Here is a 20,651-nt window from a genome sequence, read left to right on the forward strand (position 1 = left end):
AACTTACATGGAACGGAGCTTAAATTGAACAACTACATTTTCGTAATAGTATGGGGAAACGCACCGAGATGTCGAAACGTAATGTCGTAAGTTGATCGGCGATTCTCTGGCATAGGAATTTGGCTAAACTTTTTTTGTTAACGGTTACCTATTTAATAATACTTTTCACATAAACTCACATAACAACACATTATGTATCTTTTATTAATGTTTGACATAAATAAATTTGTTGACCGTCATTTGTCTTAGAGTTCCGTGTATAATAAATAAGGGAAATAATCCAAGATGGCGATCTCCCAGAATCGTCGATCTTTTCCTGAAAAAAACTTGAAATTTTCTATACCTGTGTATTTTACGCACCCCCCACTTTGGGTATTAAATTTCTGAAAAAAAAGTGCGCAAATTACATGGGTTTTTACGGTAATTCATAATCGGTTCCACATCAATGTGTTAAAATATATAACTGTATTCATCCTGTATACATTTAACCTACAATCCTTTCCCAATAATTGGTATAAATTCTTATCTGGGGCCAAAAGTTGTCTGGTTCAAACCTATTTCTTAATTTTGAAAACATTTAATATTTGGAACCAAAGAACATATGTTTAATTAATGTTTAAGTACATATAGATGTTACTTGGTACATAAACTTATACATTTAATTAATTTTAAGGTATTTGAAATAACATATAATCCATATATACTAACACTTAAACATGGTCATTTATGGGTTTTAAAATCAGTTACCTTTTTGATTTTGATTTATATTTGTCAGGAGTTCTTGACCTTGACCTCTGATACCTCTCTCTTGACCTTGAACGCCCTGATCTGTAACTGCGACTTCTACTGTCGGATCTGGATCTTCTCCTGCTAGAATATTTCTCTCTACTTTTTGACCTCGAATAACGGTCTACGCTTCTTGATTTCCGACGCCGATTTCTGCTTCGTGACCTTGACCTTCTGTCTCTCCCTTTTGAAACAGATCTCGATCTTCTTCTTGATTTAGATGATTTACTCTTCTTATGCCTATAGCCACTCTCTGTGCTACTTATTGATCTGAAGAAGAAAAGAAAAAGTAAAAACAAATGTACATTAACCCTTTCACCCCTATGTAACTTTAGTAGACTCTACCATGCATTGATCTGGATGAGTCCATTATGGTCTACAGTGGTGAAAGGGCTAAAGTTTTAGTTTTAATGTTACACTGCATGATCATTATGTGGCAATTCAACTGATGTTAAATCCACTGAAGAATTAGCTATAAACTCCTGTGCTCTTGAATTGGGGGTTTGGAGTAATGGGAAGACAAGACAACTTTTAATAGGCTACCCAATATATGACAATTGGGACATGTTTATTTATTCTGCAATATTGGTATTAGCTTTTTAGGTCTAACTGTTTCTTGCTTCAGGGGGAGTTTAATTTTTCAGCTACTACACAAGCACTGCTAACTTAAGTATCTTGCCTTCCGTATGGATATTTCTGTAGTTTGTATATATTGTCCTGTTAGTGAAAGGAGATACAAATAGTGGCAAAAATATATCTGTTATATTAGCTTTACATTACCTTGATCTTGATCTCTTCTTCTTTTTCTTCCTTCTCTTTTTTTTGTCGTCATCACTGTCAGAATATCTCCCCATTAGTGTTTACTGCTACTATACCAATAATGATATTGATAGTGACCGTCCTCTGAAGAGAAAAAAAAGTAATCCTGAGTCCAAAATTATACATTAAATATAATATTCATTAACTTGCATGGTTAGTTGTTCAATTCACATTGTTTTTTTATTCTGGAATGTCTCTGTAAAATGGAATATTTTTGTCCCCGGATGGATATACGAATTGACAAATCTCGCAATCTGTTGTACTAGCTGCGATAACGTAGCTTCTGATGACGAGGCGATTAATATATAATTTTCCGACGGGGTAGAGGAGGCCTGGTATAAATATAAGTACTAATTCTGTTGTAGATGTGTGACCAAATACACATACCTATGATAGACTGTAGCTATATCAAGGAACAAAGGAAACATGAAGATCAAATTTTAAATTAACATGGTATGCAATTTAACTGTTTGATATTTTTGAAACAGACTGAAATAATTACTTGGAACATCAAAGTTGGTAATAAGCAATTCATAATCACCAAACAAACATTTAGATACAAAATATGTCGAGGACATCGTATCAGAAATAAGAAGTGTGAGGAACAAATTCAAGAGAGGCATCGTCATACTCCTCAGAGATTTTAACCTTACCCGATATTGATTGGAGAAATAACAACCTCGGTGGACACCAACTACCACAATTAATAGAGAATTCCTCAAGATGGCAGCAGCTGGTCTATCGATTCAACAGGTCAACAACCATTCTACTCATGGTAACAACATATTGGACTTACTGTTTACTAGCCATCCTGGACATACAGAGAGATGTAAAACATTACCACAATAGGAAACAGTGATCATGATATGGTCCTTACTGACATTGCAGCAAACACTCGCAAGCCCAAACCAGCCAGAAGGAAAATCCTTCTATGGAAGAGATCAAACCTTGAGTGTACATTTATAAGGACATTCATTGATTCACAATACCAAACCTTCAACATCACAGTCTACAGAGAAGTTAACAGTATGTGGACAACAATCAAGCAGATGTCAAGAGACTCAATTGAAGAACATGTTCCTACAAAACGAACCCTTGCACGACAAAGTCACCCATGGATGAACACCAAACTACGCCCTCTCAGTAACCAATATCGTTACAATATCATTGATTAAAACAGACATTAACAACATGCTACAAAATCCAACATCATCTGATAGCAGTTAACCCAGCAGTATATTTACACAGCAGGTGACAGAAGAACTCGAGGGTATCACAAACTACGACAGGACAGAGCGAAGAACATCTTGTACCACTCATTCCTCTCAAAATCCACCAGGGAATGGAACAAACTACCAGAACAAGTTGTGCAGGCAACAACTTTGGAAGACTTCAAGGCCAGGTTGAGCACCATCCCCTGGCCCCAGTCACACCAAAGTACCATCTTTAACCCAGTGTACATAGTTTTAACTTTTAGATTAACCGTTCTCCTTTGCCTTGTTTTAAGCTGCACCGAGTCAATTACACTCAAGTTGAGTATGACTTGTATCAGGAAGAAGAAGAAATTATAACTAGCATCTTTCAATAGTTTTTTTTTTTTTTTTTTTTTTTTCTCAAATAGGTTGAAGTTCTGGTTATTTGCTTTTTCATTATCGGATTTCTATGAGATCCCATGTCTAAGAAAGTCGCTGTTTTTCCATATATGATCATGAGAAAATTTCAGATATCAAATATGAAGAAAACGATATGACTTTCTGTAAATACAATGTAACAACCTCTAACATTGTTGGAGTACCGGTATACTCAATACTGGAACGACGGGGTCAAGGCCATCATAAAACTAAAAGTAGCATATAGCAGTTTAGAACATCTTAAATATGCTCAGTCTTGCAATGTGATCTGGTTCCAACACGCTATAATAGATCAATTTACAACAGAAGGTTACATACATAGGAGTTAGTTAACTGTTATGATCAGATGATATAATATGTACATATATCCTATATGTCCTGTGAATCTTCAAATATTCCTTTCATTTCAATCAGTTTGACATTCGAAAAAAATCAAATTACTACAATACATTCATTAAAATTAGACACACAAAATAAGACATCAGATAGGTGATAATGCTTTTAACACTTACTTTCTTACTAAAATCTACACCCGCTTCCCGAGATCAAAGTCAATATAAAGCTTGAACTTTTTCGTTTTTAGGTCGCCTCACAATCAAACGCACAAATGATCACACAATTTTAGGTGCATTCGATGTGCGAAACAAATCCCTATTCGCAGTGTCTATACATTATTATCATTGTGAAAGACGTTCATAAAAGGCATAATTTCAGACTTCGTTTTATCACATAAGAGTATTTAATTCCTTGTAAAACAACAAAAAAGGCACATATCTGGTATATAATGTTACATAATATTCCAAAATACACTAATTGAAATTTTCACGCAAAAGTTAATTAATGAAATGCATGATTGAAGAGTTAATTGTTTAGCGTTAAAATATTTTTAAGTTAAAGCATGGCTAATTTACTGAAAAGAAATGTGTTGCCTTAAATCTTATATTTCCAGTGGAGTCAATATACAATGCCGGGTTCTATGCAGCATCGTCTAAATAAGAAATTCCACATGCTCCTTCTAGTTAGAGACCTTCTAACATCATTCGGCATCATTATCGAAAATCGTTCGTTATTTGTTTCGGGATTGACCTAAATCGAGCGGGCTGATGTTGTTAAATATGGACAGCTTTGACAAGACTTACAATGTCCGCAATACATTGATATATAGTTGAGTTTGAGTGATTATCTCCCTTTTACAGTCGGTGCCCCTCAAGGGTTAATATTGGGACCACTTTTGTTCATTTTACATGTAAATGACCTGCCCCTGATTACAAATCAAAGTTATTTGTGTATATACGCTGATGACAACGCAGCACAATCGCGGGGAAAATCATTTAACATTGTAAATAACCACATCGATGCTGATGCAAAATTAGTGTCAAAATGGTGCGATGAAAACAAAATGTATGTAAACACAGAAAAAACAAAATCATGCTTTTTACTACTTCGCAGAGAAAATGTAAATTGAAAGAAGAATTGTCCGTTGTTATCAACAATGTAAACATTGAAAATGTAAAATTTGAAAAATTCTTGTGAGTGTCCATAGATGATTGTCTCTCTTTGAACATTCAACTTATAAATGTCTGTAAAAAGATATCATATCAAATTTTTCAGATGAAAAAGTAGAGACTATACTTGAGCCAGTCCTGCATCTTGTATGACTTTTGACTTTTCTTAATCGCTTTGTAAACCCACATCTGGATTATTGCTCTATTGTTTCGGGTAACAGTTCAAAAGATAATATTGTAAAATTAGAACAGCTGCAAAAGAGAGCAGCCAGAATTATTTTAAAATGTGATTTTTCCAAACCTTCCTGTGATATTTAAAAAAACAACTAAATTGGTGAATTTTTCTTGTCATAAGGCATTTTTTTTCAGAAAATCTTTTAGATATCAGGGGCCACTTACAAGGACTTTTACCAAGTCATATTAAAAATTGTACCTCACTTTTAGAATTTAAGCAATCTGCATAGCAATTTCATTTGAAATGATTTTCCCTTTTCCTGTATTTTATGCATGTATATTTCTTAAAGCTGTAAATATTTTACATTTTATCAAACATTGTATCTTGACCATATATAAGATGAGCTTCATGCTCAATATGTTATCAATAATAAACAAAGCCTTTATTATCATTTAATATAGTAATAGGACCAATTTCTTCTGTCATACGACCTTCCGGATAACGTCAAATCGTTTATCCGTTTATTCGCCAAAGAGTAATGTGTTGCCAATGTCTTAAATAATTTAGCAACGAATGAATCCCTTTAACGCTGTTAAAGGGATACCAGCTACGTGAAAGCTGGTACTTTCATGTAGCTGATATCCCCTTTGACCTCTGAGGCCTCTGACTGTTTTCTTCGTTTCTTCATGACAGTTCTCTTTGAAAGCTGGATGCTCATGGAGCTGAGAAGAGGCTCCTAAAGTACGGGCAGCTGACATTGGGTAACAGACGACAGCAGTGTTTTTTTATTATTATACTTTCCAAGATTTTATGACATTAACATAAATATATATATATACATACAATGTACATGGGCGTCTAGAATCGCATTTAAATAATGTACACACTGATAAAAATATTCGATCAAGTATCAGTATTCGTCATACATATATCTTAACAAATAAGTATACATTCCTTTTTTTATATAAAAATAGACTTCTGGATATTCTTGTCCGTACTCTATTCTAATTATTCTGACGACAGCGGTTGCCTGGAAGTGTCCAAAGGGGTTCCACAGGGCGCAATTATGGGACCGTTGCTGTGTTCGTGTCGTTTTAAATGACATGTTATGCTGAGTTATTTAAACTCTTTAATTATATGCAGATGGCAACTCAAACAAAGACTCCCAATGTTTAAAACAATCGTTGTAACTTAGTAAACGGATTTCTCAAACGTTTACTCGGTTCATCGTCCAATACTTCCTTGACGTTTTATCATCTGCACACTATGTGTATATCATAATGACCAGACTAAGGGTCACACTTATTTCCTTACAACTGACGACAACAATTGTCTCCTAACTGGACACGCGTCATTTACTGCTAGACAGATACATACATAAGCTGTATTTATTAGCAACGACAGTGTACAACATCAATTAACTGACCAACGTGACGTCACTAAGATATAACAGGAGACAATTGGTTGACATCGTGACATAAAACTTACCAGGAACTACCTGGACGGGACTATAAATAGGTTTCAGGCCAAACACTGGGGTCTAACTCTCACAATCTGTGGTGATAGCTGGTTCAGTAATCAAACTCACCAGAATTTCTCAGGAATACGGACCTAAGTAATAGGTAAGATGACAATGCTTTAGGTCCCCGGTAAAGATCTTTGGTTTTATTTATTGTTTGGTGACATTAGGGTATTATGAGTGTTTACAGCGAGTTACAAGGTTGATGTCTAAACGCTTACACGCATGTGCAGCATGCCGAAAAGTCCATAATAGAGAAAATTTACACTTTGTATTTATAAAAACGATTTTTAACGACCTGTAGATGTTTTGCACTTAATATGTTTTCTTTCCAATTTTTACTGTGATTTTTTTTTGTATTCATGCAGATGAGGACTGTTGTTTCAAGCCTCACCAAAAACCTTCATAAAACATTAAGTCTAAATTTAGATGTTACAATGAAATGGTAGAGAATAGGCATAAATGGTGGATGAACATCAAAGATGAGCTATACGGGATATTTTCAGAAACATGATATTAACGACAACAAGTTTTATTCATTAATTAAAGAAAGATTAATTGGTATTTTTAGAGAATAAAGTGCAGAGAAATATAGAATAACCTCAAAAGCAAATGTTTATAAATATCTTTAGGATAATTTTGATAAACAAAACCACCTGCGTAAACCCATACCAAAAGAATATCTGAAAGAAATTACAAAAATAAAATTATCTTCTCATAACTTAAATGTAAGAAAAGGGCGATATCAAAACATTGAGCGGAATCGGCGGGTGTGTAATTTATGCAATCTAGATGATGTTGAAGATAAGTTTCATTTTATTCTTAAATACCCATGTTATTCTAATTTGCGAGTTTTTGAAAACTTATAACATTAAAACGCCAAGCATGTTTAAACTGATAGGACTACTGAGTTAAAAAATACAAAAGAAATGACGAACTAAGGGAAATATATCAAATGTGCAAATTCGAGAAGATCCCATTATCATAAATAGTTTAGTTGTACCACGGACTTAGATATCTAATTCCGTGGTTGTACTCTCCAAACATATGGTACTGTGTCTATTTGTAATTGTGTTGTGTGTGTGTGTAAAGTTGTGTAATGTTATTTTGTATAATGCCCTGTAAATACTGGACTTTTGTAAGATAAGTCAACCACTCACAATTATAAAAAACACACCATATATAACCTTATTTTAAACTTAACGCACAGGGTTTCAACTATGACCGTAAAATAGTTATTTATATAATTAAATAACTCTTCAAGAAACCGCGGAGATTTTGTACAGCCATGCATGGCGAAACGTAAACCTACCAGTGTCACATACACCCCACCTGTGTGTCTGCTGTTGTAATGATGTATGTCAGTTACATTCTATGAAGATGAATCATTGCCCCGATGTATATTTTGTCAAAATCAATCATATGTCTTTGTCTTAATTACCCTCGGTAAATAAATTCAGGTACGATACCATTTGATGATAAATATGTGGATATACGCTTATCTGCATGTACTGCTATACAGGTATATGTAGGTAAAAAACCCACCTTACATATAATCCGAGTTCAAGCAAGCAAACTTTAAAATTATTTTTTAACAATTATTTCGAGAAGGAACATAATACGTATGTATATTTATGTAACAAGTTTTATCATATACATTTGTATCAGCACACAATTTTATCATATATATTTTATTATAACATTTATAATTGTAAAATTGCTCTATTACATATATGAAAAGCAAATTATGTGCATTACCTTACTGAAGATAATTTGAAAAGTGGAATTTTATACAAGTGATTGATTGGATGCTTATTAGAATAAAACGAACGAAACTCATTTTAATAATGTATTTAATGACCGATTGATAAAGTGTATGAGCAGGTTAGCACTCGGCTAGACATACTAAACGATTCATGCACCTTTTTGATTGAGTATGTTTTTGACACTGAAATGAAAACATTTGAGCTATTAATACACATCACAGCAGGCTATACCGTTTATATGTTTCGTTTCTTCAGAGTGTGATTAAATGACAATTACTTTTCCACTTATCCTACTTATTGGGTCTACATGTAGCATGGAACAAATCTCCTTTGTTAGTCTGGGTGGTTACGAAATCCAATCCCACTTATTTGGTCTGAAAGGTCACTTGTACCAACTCCCTTATTTGGTCTGAGACATCACATAGATCAATTTCCTCATTAGGTCTGAAGGGATAGTGGATCAAATCACCCTTATTTGGTCTGAGCGGTTACGTGAATTAAATTCCCCTTATTTGGTCTGAGCGGTTACGTGAATCAAATTCCCCTTATTTGGTCTGAGTGGTTACATGAATCGAATTCCCCTTATTTGGTCTGAGCGGTTACGTGAATCAAATCTCCCTTATTTGGTCTGAGCGGTTACGTGAATCAAATTCCCCTTATTTTGTCTGAGCGGTTACGTGGATCAAATCACCCTGATTTGGTCTGAGCGGTAGCGTGAATCAAATTCCCCTTATTTTGTCTGAGCGGTTACGTGAATCAAATCACCCTTATTTGGTCTGAGCAGTTACGTGAATCGAATTCCCCTTATTTTGTCTGAGCGGTTATGTGGATCAAATCACCCTTATTTGGTCTGAGCGGTTTCGTGAATCAAATTCCCCTTATTTGGTCTGAGCGGTTACGTGGATCAAATCACCCTTATTTGGACTGAGCGGTTACATGAATCAAATTCCCCTTATTTGGTCTGAGCGGTTACGTGGATCAAATCACCCTTATTTGGACTGAGCGGTTACGTGGATCAAATCACCCTTATTTGGACTGAGCGGTTACATGAATCAAATTCCCCTTAATTGGTCTGAGCGGTTACGTGGATCAAATCACCCTGATTTGGTCTGAGCGGTAGCGTGAATCAAATTCCCCTTATTTTGTCTGAGGGGTTACATGAATCAAATTCCCCTTATTTTGTCTGAGCGGTTACGTGGATCAAATCACCCTTATTTGGACTGAGCGGTTACGTGGATCAAATCACCCTTATTTGGTCTGAGCGGTTACGTGAATCAAATCACCCTTATTTGGTCTGAGCGGTTACGTTGATCAAATCACCCTTATTTGGTCTGAGCGGTTACGTGGATCAAATCGCCCTTATTTGGTCTGAGCGGTTACGTGGATCAAATCACCCTTATTTGGACTGAGCGGTTACGTGGATCAAATCACCCTTATTTGGACTGAGCGGTTACGTGGATCAAATCACCCTTATTTGGTCTCAGCGGTTTCACGTGAATCAAATCTCCCTTATTTGGTCTGAGCGGTTACGTGAATCAAATTCCCCTTATTTTGTCTGAGCGGTTACGTGAATCAAATTCCCCTTATTTTGTCTGAGGGGTTACATGAATCAAATTCCCCTTATTTTGTCTGAGCGGTTACGTGGATCAAATCACCCTTATTTGGACTGAGCGGTTACGTGGATCAAATCACCCTTATTTGGACTGAGCGGTTACGTGGATCAAATCACCCTTATTTGGACTGAGCGGTTACATGAATCAAATTCCCCTTAATTGGTCTGAGCGGTTACGTGGATCAAATCACCCTTATTTGGTCTGAGCGGTTACATGAATCAAATTCCCCTTATTTGGTCTGAGCGGTTACGTGAATCAAATTCCCCTTATTTGATCTGAGGGGTCATATTAATTCATCTAGAAACAACATATAATCTAAGTACTGTTTGTTTCCTAGCTGTAATCATGTTCTGTTTTGTTTTACAGACAACACTGTGCTATCGGAGAGGTTATGCTACGGGTCATCCTGCTTCTTGTTCTACCATGTAAGTACATATAATATATATATACCGGTAAGACACGAATCGCATTTAATCAACGTTGGACACGAATAATATGTGAACTATTTGAACAATAAAAATCGTACGAAATAAAAATATTTTACAATAATCCCTTTGTAAAACTATTACACCGAAACATTTATGTTGATTATCTTCCTATAAGCCATTTTATTGGATAGTCACAGGGGCAACAAATCCGAAATCCGGCACTGAGGCTAAACTCACCATTTAAAAACTAGAAATTAACGCCTCGAATTATTTAACAACTTATTTATAACGCCATTACAATTGTTGAGTGTAATTAGTGTACCATTTAACATTTATGCAAGCGTTCCAAACTGAAATGGTTAATATCACTGATACATGACGCTCTTATATCGGTACATTTGTAAAAAGATGAGTAAAACCGCTAAAACAACAATACAAATTATAAGATATGGATATAAAATTATCTAGACTCTCTTTGATAATTCCATGCTACTATTATAAATTCAAGCGCCTGCGTCACAGGAAAGGTGAAGGTTTACATGCATATCTCGGACATTAGGATATTAACAATTATCTTACTGTTTTAGGTATCAATGGACAGGGATTTCAATCTTCTGTCACCCCCAACTGGGGTCAGATGGGAGGTTCAGCCGCCAGGCAGGAAAGGCTTCTCGAGAGTCTAATCGGTAGAGGATGGACACCTCCACCTGACGTCCAGCGAGAACTAGCAACCGCCGCACAAGTACGCCGGGGCCTCACGGGTGGAGATGGATTTGGTAATAGATTCGATTTCGGTTTCACACCGGAACAATTGATTGCACCCGGACTAACGGTAGACCAATTACTTCCCGTGAATCGCGGTGGTCGCTTTGGTAGCATTCGCGATTCTGGTGCAGCCAACTCTTTAGCGAGTCTTCCTGGCAACATGGAGATTCCCGGGAGTCTTACAAGGGGGCTTGTTAACAGGGGTCTCATGAATCCTACTCTCGTCAACCCCAACCTCGGAAGATTGGGGGATCCGACTCTGCAAGGGACAGGGTTTATTGACCCTACTCTCCAGGGCAGGGGATTTCAGGATCCCACACTCACAGGGCGTGGCTTTCTTGACCCTACCCTCCAAGGAAGAGGTCTGAATGGTCCGTCACTTGCTGAAGCGGCTCTCTCAGGGCGCCCTCGAGTGCCTGGTATGGTACGAATTTTACCAGATGATGGTCTAATTGGGTCTGTTGGCCCCGGACTGGGACCTGTTGGCCTCGGCCTAGGACCTGTTGGGACTGGACTAGGACCTGTTGGCCTCGGATTAGGACCTGTTGGCCTCGGACTAGGACCTGATGGGCCTGGACTAGAACCTGTTGGCCCCGGAATTGACCCATTTGATTCCATCGGGCCAGGTGTAATAGGAATAGCTGGACACGATCACCACCATGGCCTTGATGATCATCACGGCATCGAAGCTGTAAAGGGTGAGCTAGTGAAAAACAAAATTGTCACAAAGAAACTTAAAAAAGCACTCAAGGCCAGGCAAAGAGAGAAGATTATAAAGAATAAAATTCTAAACAGCAAAGGAGGAATTGGTGACACTAATGGGAAGATAATCTCGCATGGGGATCATTTCCATCTTGACGACAAAGTGTTGAAAGTTGTAGGTACGAGTCGGACACACCATCCACCGCCACCCCTTCAGCAACGACGACGGAATAACCCAATCAAGACTCTCGTTCAAGGACTACTTCTAGGAGGTATAGGGGCTCTTCTTGGAGGGAAATAAATACTCGCTGTTATAAATATTAAATGTAGTTTAAAGTTACCGTTTGTTTAAAACATAAAACTGTTTCTCATTATTTTCGCATCGCTCGTGATTTCCTAAATGCTTACCTCACTAATGGGTTTTTCTTTTGCTAAAGATGATTTCCCACAAAGCAAATATTTGTGTCATTTGAGGATAAACCGTATACTTAGCGTTTGGAAATCCGAATTCGTAAACATAATGATGCAACAAGTTTGGAATGCAAAAACATTCGTGTGAGATGAATGTCACAAATGTGTTTGTCTCGTTTCGACTAGGTTGCAAGTAAAGCCATAAGAATAAAATGATATGCAGTATTTAATTGTGTGGATGCTTACATTGAAGTAATTTAAAGATAACGTTATCCATTGTTTGGATATATTATAAGCTCCAAACAAATATGATTTAATTTGACCATCTGGTATGTTACGGTTTGGTTGCTTCTATGATTGTATTTTAACAAACAGACAAATGCATTTTTGAGCATTGGTTTGGTTTAATTATGTTGTACGTCCTATTAACAGCTAATGTCATTTAAAACGTGCCTCCATGTGTGTAGTGTATGCGTGTTTGTGTGCGTGTATGTAGGAGACAGGGTATGTTGGTGATATTTTGTTTTAGCAAATCAGCTTTCTAGCTATTTTACATAAATACATGTATCAATAAATGTAGGACAAATGTGTGAATTAGTATGTTGATATTCTTGTAAAAGTGAAATGATATCTACCGTCTAACCATTCATTTACAATACACACATATGTATCAACAATGCCAACGATATTGTGATATTTGTTCATTTGTATACAATAACAGTGGTAGGTAAAAACATGTCATCGTGATTGACAGAAACAACAATCACAGAACACATACGTTTTAACGTCCTCAGAAACGGACAGCTGTCGCCATTATAAGGCCGCCCCAGGACCCCGTATCTATCAATTATGCTTGAAACCACATCTAGATAAATGGCCTGTATATACTGATGTGTGGTGGCCAAGTATAAGTCATTAATACCTTAGCATAGACAATTATGAGTTATCCCGCTCAAATGTATTCACAGCGGAAGACAAAAGCAAGTACGGCGATTGTCCATAAATCTGTAGAAAACAAACCAAAGAGCTTTATTTCAAATGTTAAAATCAAGACAGTAAGATTTTTTCTTTCTGAAAGGTAATATTTAAACATACAAGTCAAGGACATCCGAAATATAATAACATTTTCAACACAAGTAGTTATAAAAGTCATTGTTTTCCTTCACCCATTTGGCTAGTTTAGCATGCCTAAGGTTCCTCATTGAACTGATGATTATTGGTTGATCAAATAAAACAAGACCATATAAGGGAATACATCATAACTAATCCAATTCGCTCGAGATGCTCACCAGGCTACTGTTACACCTCTACAAGCATATATTTGTTCACCTTCAACATTACATGCCATTTAGTTCATTTCAATATTTGAATACTAGTATTTAGCAAATATTTATTGTATACAATTTCTTGAAACTAAAAGGGATGTATACACTGTGACATGTCCCTTTATTAGCCTCAATATACTTAATTAGTGCGTAAGTGATACTTTTATTTCAACCATTTACTGTCACACGTTCTATCCGAACATTGCATATTTACGCATCAATATATATGTATGTCTCTTTATGTATACATCCTGAGTTATACATGCTTATTCAAATAATAGATACTTGATCCGTTTTTTACAGACCTCTAAAAACAAATGACTTATTTTAGCATATTTTATTTTGTAACTCTTTTATGTTGCTACACTTATACAATCATAGCTTTTTGATGAGGTGAATGTATTGTATTATTAACATAAGGAAACTTAATTAACCAAATATATATAAAAAATAATAATTCTTAACTGGTGAAAATACGCATTGACCTCAATTTTTAATTAGTATATTGTTTTTCATATTGTTTATAGTATACTCGATTTGGGTTACTCATATACTCGTAAAATTGTTAAACCTGTACATACCGTCTCTAATAATAAAATGACTAATAATGTTTTGTGACTATTATTTGTATTGCATATTCTTTCCTGTCATGCTGTGTCTGTTGTTTGTTATTCTACTGTCCATTATATTTACACATGAATTGAAAATAAACTGAAATAAAACAGAGCTGACTATTGTTTGTTTTCTATTTACCATTGCGGACGTGTTCTGCCTCCACTAACTACTTGAGTATGTCCATTGAGTGTCAGTAGCCGTGCTGACCGATTTCGTTACTACTATTCGTCCCCAAATCGTTTATATTTCATCGAAGTTTATTACTTCATTGGATCGTTATTAGTTTTAAGGGAATCTCGTTATTATCTCGATTTTATTGGTTCAAAATGATGAAAATGTAAATATAAAATAACAAAATACCAACGTTGTAAACATGTAAATACTGCCATCATATATAATCATTGTTTTACAACAGACGATTACAAGATCCAGCATTTATGATATAAAATACAATATATTTTATTCAGCGATTGGATATACAATACAGTTTCTTGAAAATTAACCCAACAACAACAACAACAACACCAAAAGAATGCTTTTTACTGAATGCACATGTTAATTGCATAGAACAGAAAGTATTTCTCTTTACATTTCCCCCACAGAAATAGGTCGAATAAATGTCAGTAGCCGTGCTGACCGATTTCGTTATTACTATTTGTCCCCAAATCGTTTATATTTTATGGAAGTTCATTACTTAATTGGATTGTAAATTAGTAATTTAGGAAATCTCGTGATTATCTCGAACTTAATTGTCCAAAATGATGAAAGTGTATGTGTAAAATTACAAGTAACTAACGTTTCATGTAAATTTACAGTAGACGATTACAAGATCCATCAATTATAATATAAAATACTGTATAATTTATTCAGCGATTGGATAATACATTACAGCATATGTGATACTATGCAATACAGTTTCTTGAAAAAGCCAAACAACAACACCAATACCAACACCAAAATAATGTTTTTACTCATTGCACATGATAATTTCATATAACAGAAAGTTCTCTTTATTTTTTTCACAAATCCCACAGAAATATTATCCAGTATAATTTCAGTATAGGATTAGAAATTTTGCAAAGAAAAGTATACAAACATGAAATAATATTGTATTTTTGTTGTTGTTAATCACTGGTAATTAGCAAGATGTTTATTTTCGTGTTTACTAACTCTTTAGGAGAGTTGTTCGGGATATGATACAGTTCGTGTTTACGCCGTATTCACAAAATAGTTATAGTAATTGCTCTGCCGTATAAATGAAAAAAATGGTCCAGCTGCACCTTTTTTTTCAACTACTTATCCGATAAATATTACACGACATACGGAGTATTTTGTCGTCAAAATTCTCCTAACGACCGAGCTGTAAAACGATTTAGCCGAATGTGCTCCAAATGAAGTTGTCCTGGATCGTATGAACACGCTAATGTTCTCATCATGACGTTTACGTATCACTGACATTGCCGCAGGGAAGGTCTAGAAATACCAGTAGTTAGTTATGTGTGACATTGTAATAAAACAGCTTTTATGTCAAGTGGCATGACTGATGGATATGGGCGTGTCACAACAAACATGCGTGCACAGATATTCTAAATATAAATAGCCGAGCATTAATCTATAATGTGTCCCATTTAACAGAGCGTTGCAGTTGGGTTGCTAAAAACAAACCGATCTGCGAAATGAAATGCAACCATTCGTTTAAGCGAACCAGTTAGACAGTTATTTAGTATTGTAGGAAACAAGAACGAATCACTATCCAACTTCTTTGAGTGTACCAAACATGTGGAATAATCATTCTGGCATTTTGACTTTAATTTGTTAGCAGTCTGAAAAACGATGGGGCCCTGAAATTTTATATTTTCTTTTGATGCGCACTAGTTTTCAAATCAAATGAAAAATAATTCGTAGATATGTTGTTTTACTACTTTTTGTTGACAAATATACGTGGTCAATAAAGCATCGGAATTGTGAGGACATAATTGAACACCGACTGAAGTACTAACCGCTTAATGAGATCTAAGAGAAGATGAACAGATCATCAAGAGAGAGCCACATAGGATTAACACTGGCAACAATGGTTAATATAATACAACGTGAACAGTGTAATACAGTTTTTCTGATTGTGTTCACGCACAGGCGGTCCTACACGAAATCTCAAATTTAAGTGGGAGGAAAATGGGAGACCAATGTTATCAGATTCCATCTAAAAAGAACAACATCGACCCTGCAACTTAGAACCACAATGGAGGTCAAAGACATCGCAAACATTCATATATGTGGATAATATTTTTCTCCGGATAACAAAAACATACCACTTAAATATACTATAAAACAATATCATATGTTTTATCTACCAGAACTTGAAAAGATGTTTCTTTCCTTCATATTCATACATTGAATCTTTACCAGATGTTGCTCTACCTACGAATAGATACTATGTATGACATCTTGTTCCCTGTACTTTAGATCGTTGTTTTACCTACGAATTGATCATATGTATGACATCTTGTTCCGTGTACTTTAGATCGTTGTTTTTTATCTACGAATGGATACTATGTATGACATCTTGTTCCCTGTACTTTAGATCGTTGTTTTACCTACGAATTGATAATATGTATGACATCTTGTTCCCGGTACATTAGATCGATGTTTTACCTCCGAATGGATACTATGTATGACATCTTGTTCCGTGTACTTTAGATCGTTGTTTTACCTACGAATGGTTACTATGTATGACATCTAGTTCCGTGTACTTTAGATCGTTGTTTTACCTACGAATTGATAATATGTATGACATCTTGTTCCCGGTACATTAGATCGTTGTTTTACCTCAGAATGGATACTATGTATGACATCTAGTTCTGTGTACCTTAGATCGTTGTTTTACCTACGAATGGATACTATGGATGACGTCTTGTTCCGTGTACTTTAGATCGTTGTTTTACCTACGAATGGTTACTATGTATGACATCTTGTTCCGTGTACTTTAGATCGTTGTTTTTTATCTACGAATGGATACTATGTATGACATCTTGTTCCCGGTACATTAGATCGTTGTTTTACCTCAGAATAGATACTATGTATGACATCTTGTCCGCTGTACTTTAGATCGTTATTTTACCTACGAATGGATACTATGTATACATCTTGTCCGCTGTACTTTAGATCGTTGTTTTACCTACGAATGGATACTATGGATGACGTCTTGTTCCGTGTACTTTAGATCGTTGTTTTACCTACGAATGTATACTATGTATGACATCTTGTTCCCTGTACTTTAGATCGTTGTTTTACCTACGAATGGTTACTATGTATGACATCTAGTTCCGTGTACTTTAGATCGTTGTTTTACCTACGAATGTATACTATGTATGACATCTTGTTCCCTGTACTTTAGATCGTTGTTTTACCTACGAATGGTTACTATGTATGACATCTAGTTCCGTGTACTTTAGATCGTTGTTTTACCTACGAATTGATAATATGTATGACATCTTGTTCCCGGTGCATTAGATCGATGTTTTACCTCCGAATGGATACTATGTATGACATCTTGTTCCGTGTACTGTAGATCTTTGTTTTACCTACGAATGGTTACTATGTATGACATCTTGTTCCGTGTACTTTAGATCGTTGTTTTATCTACGAATAGATACTATGTATGACATCTTGTTCCCTGTACTTTAGATCGTTGTTTTACCTACGAATGGTTACTATGTATGACATCTAGTTCCGTGTACTTTAGATCGTTGTTTTACCTACGAATTGATAATATGTATGACATCTTGTTCCCGGTGCATTAGATCGTTGTTTTGCCTACGAATGGATACTATGTATGACATCTTGTTCCGTGTACTGTAGATCTTTGTTTTACCTACGAATGGTTACTATGTATGACATCTTGTTCCGTGTACTTTAGATCGTTGTTTTATCTACGAATAGATACTATGTATGACATCTTGTTCCCTGTACTTTAGATCGTTGTCAAGGACTGATTGTCCTAAGTATATTTTTAAGCGAGTTCATTCTGCTTATATTTTTTTCTCTCCAACATGATATTGCTTAGTAAGTCAGAATGTAGTAAGTGACCATGATAAAACTCTTGTCGTTTTCTTCATGTATTGAACCTCAGAACTCGAGAAATTATTTTTTTAAACGACATTTTAAATCATATTAGACGATCTACTCACCCGAGATAAAAGCAAGCACACGCATTTTGCATCAATGATAAACCGCCCGAAAGTATTGTTAAGAAATAGTCAACATATGTTCGTATTTCATATATAATGAGGATGAGAAAGTGTTTGAAAATATATAACGAAGGTCGCTTTGACCTTCACAAGTCGCATTTTGTTTCATTTCTTACGATGTGGGCAGATGTCTTATTACTCCTATTAAGCATTTAATAGTTTGGAAGGGATTCTATACAATGTATGCCTCATCATTTGTTGATTTATCATAAATATACGAAGATGCGTCGTGACGCAAAAGGTCAGATAAGTTCATCTGGTAAAAGTCAACAACCTAGCAGATCGCGCCTTGATGAAAGACCCAATCATTTACGTTTTTCATTTGGTTTCTCAATGCGGCAATAAACACTGATGTTTATTTCAATCAATCAAAAACATCAATCAATCTACATCGCTCGTCAACAAATTAAGTAAACACTTAATGTGTGGTCACCTGGGTGATGCAGTGGATAACGCACTCGCCTTTCACCAAGGCGACCGGGGGTTCGATTCCCCGAACGGATTCGAAAAGATATAATTTCACCTGCTCGATCACTTTGGTTTTCTTCAGATACGCCGGTTTCCTCCAATATTAAGACCACCGGCGCGCTATAATCCGGGCCGACAAGAGTGATTGATTTCAGTTGTAATAAGTTGTTTCATATTTGTTGTAAAATAAAGTTTATAGTATACGTAAACACTTACTGAACTTACAATCAAATACTAGAGTCAGCTTCATGGTGCGTTCAGTGGAAAATTCTAATCGTGAGCTTGACAGTATTTGTTTGAATGGTGTGTTTTTATTTGTTAGTTACAAAAACTTTAAATATATACATTTGATTGAGTTTCCCTGTTGGAAAAAGTATTTCATTTTCACTGCTCGACTGTTTATATTTGAAACAAGGAGAAAGTTTTGGAAGAGCGTTGCATGTGCATGATTTATTGGGAAATGATACATGCACACACGTGTATTATCGTACAATACAAATGCACACGTATAAACGGCAAACTTGATGCAGATATAGATTTTTGCATACATTATTGGCGATCAACAATACTAATGTTATCGTTATAACGTGCGAAATCAGAATAGATTTTCCTTGACCCGATATTGATCATTAAAGTATTAAATATAAATTTATTCCCCCGTTCGAAACGGTTTAGAAGCAATTGTCATAACTCTTTCACTTCAGAAGACGTACTGCTTGAGTGTAACCCACATCTCTTGTCGACAATATAACATGAGTAACCCTTAGGTATCAGTCGTGGGTGGTCTACAATATCTAAAGGATTCGACGGACGGCATCATGATTTATATTATCTTGTAGCATAGCCTTGTTCACCTAGATTTTTGTGGAAGTGCGTTCTTACTGTTATGGTATCTCCTCATTTTTTCTTATTTCTCTTTACATGTTCATGTGGTACACTTCCTGTCCTATCTCATACGTGAAAAATAATTTTCTCTTTTCTTTGTCATTTGGTGACATGCATGTTTATGAACAGTACATAACGGTACACTAATCAGTAGGTTATCAATGTATTAAGAAGGTGATATCTCCACACAAAAAACATTAGTTATACCGTATTTAACATAGCATCCTTACACACCAAGTACATCTAAAGTGACGAAATGGCTGTACAGTGCAGTTAAATATTTACTTTTTGGCTTTTTGCAATCAAGATGTTCAACTACGTGCGTTCTTTCTACGTATTTTAGATCTTTATGATTCAGTGTAACTAATTTGTGGCATACTACATCGATTACCACATTTTAAAGGTGCAATCGCTCACGTTCATCATTCCAATGATTACTGTACAGTGGGGGACTGGTCATACGCGCGACCTTCACTGGTAGAAACCATTGATAGCACGGTATTTCTGTACAGTGGGGAACTGGTCAAACGCGCGACCTTCACTGGTAGAAACCATTGATAGCACGGGATTTCTGTACAGTGGGGAACTGGTCATACGCGCGACCTTCACTGGTAGAACCCATTGATAGCACGGTATTTCTGTACAGTGGGGAACTGGTCAAACGCGCGACCTTCACTGGTAGAAACCGTTTTTGCAAAGTGATAGCACGGTTTTACTGTGTATAATTCGTTGTGTACTTACTTTTACTGTCGCGATTATTCCTCCTCATTATGAGGGCTGAATTTGTGCGAAAGTTAATCTGCGACGAACATTTCCCGCCATACAGTAGGTTATTAAAAATTTACAATGTAGACTACATGTTCAAAATCTCATACGATTTTCAAATACAATTTAAATAAGAATGTCATACCGGCTCTGGATTCTACGAGATGAATCATGACGGATTCCACATTCCACTTCCTGTTTCATGATTTCTTTCTTATTTTGTTTG

General features: G+C 35.8%; 2 protein-coding genes across 2 annotated transcripts in view; one reads left to right on the forward strand and one right to left on the reverse strand.

Moving 5' to 3' along the window:
• LOC110442504 (serine/Arginine-related protein 53-like) overlaps window positions 1-3,805 on the reverse strand; it is a 12,180-nt gene extending 8,375 nt beyond the window's left edge. Inside the window, exons 1-3 of the mRNA XM_021486548.1 lie at window positions 3,749-3,805; window positions 1,567-1,689; window positions 748-1,056 (exon numbers count right to left, since the gene is read on the reverse strand). Coding sequence (XP_021342223.1) covers window positions 748-1,056; window positions 1,567-1,640 — 383 coding nt within the window. The 5' untranslated portion in view covers window positions 1,641-1,689; window positions 3,749-3,805. The remainder of the gene's footprint in view (window positions 1-747; window positions 1,057-1,566; window positions 1,690-3,748) is intronic.
• Window positions 3,806-6,468: 2,663 nt separating this feature from the next.
• On the forward strand, window positions 6,469-12,588 carry LOC110460293 (spidroin-2-like). The gene is made up of 3 exons (XM_021513514.1): window positions 6,469-6,538; window positions 10,181-10,239; window positions 10,830-12,588. Exons 2-3 carry the CDS (start codon window positions 10,206-10,208, stop codon window positions 12,008-12,010), a joined length of 1,215 nt encoding a protein of 404 aa, XP_021369189.1. The 5' UTR covers window positions 6,469-6,538; window positions 10,181-10,205; the 3' UTR covers window positions 12,011-12,588.
• Window positions 12,589-20,651: the final 8,063 nt, after the last annotated feature.

Source organism: Mizuhopecten yessoensis, unplaced genomic scaffold, assembly GCF_002113885.1.
Source record: "Mizuhopecten yessoensis strain PY_sf001 unplaced genomic scaffold, ASM211388v2 scaffold29, whole genome shotgun sequence".
Classification (NCBI taxonomy): domain Eukaryota; kingdom Metazoa; phylum Mollusca; class Bivalvia; order Pectinida; family Pectinidae; genus Mizuhopecten; species Mizuhopecten yessoensis.

Excerpts from the sequence above, each read along its gene's own strand:
- LOC110460293 (XM_021513514.1), top strand. The coding sequence starts at position 10,206 with ATGCTACGGGTCATCCTGCTTCTTGTTCTACCAT. Across the intron at positions 10,240-10,829 it reads CCTGCTTCTTGTTCTACCAT|GTATCAATGGACAGGGATTT; the intron begins GTAAGTACATAT and ends TTACTGTTTTAG.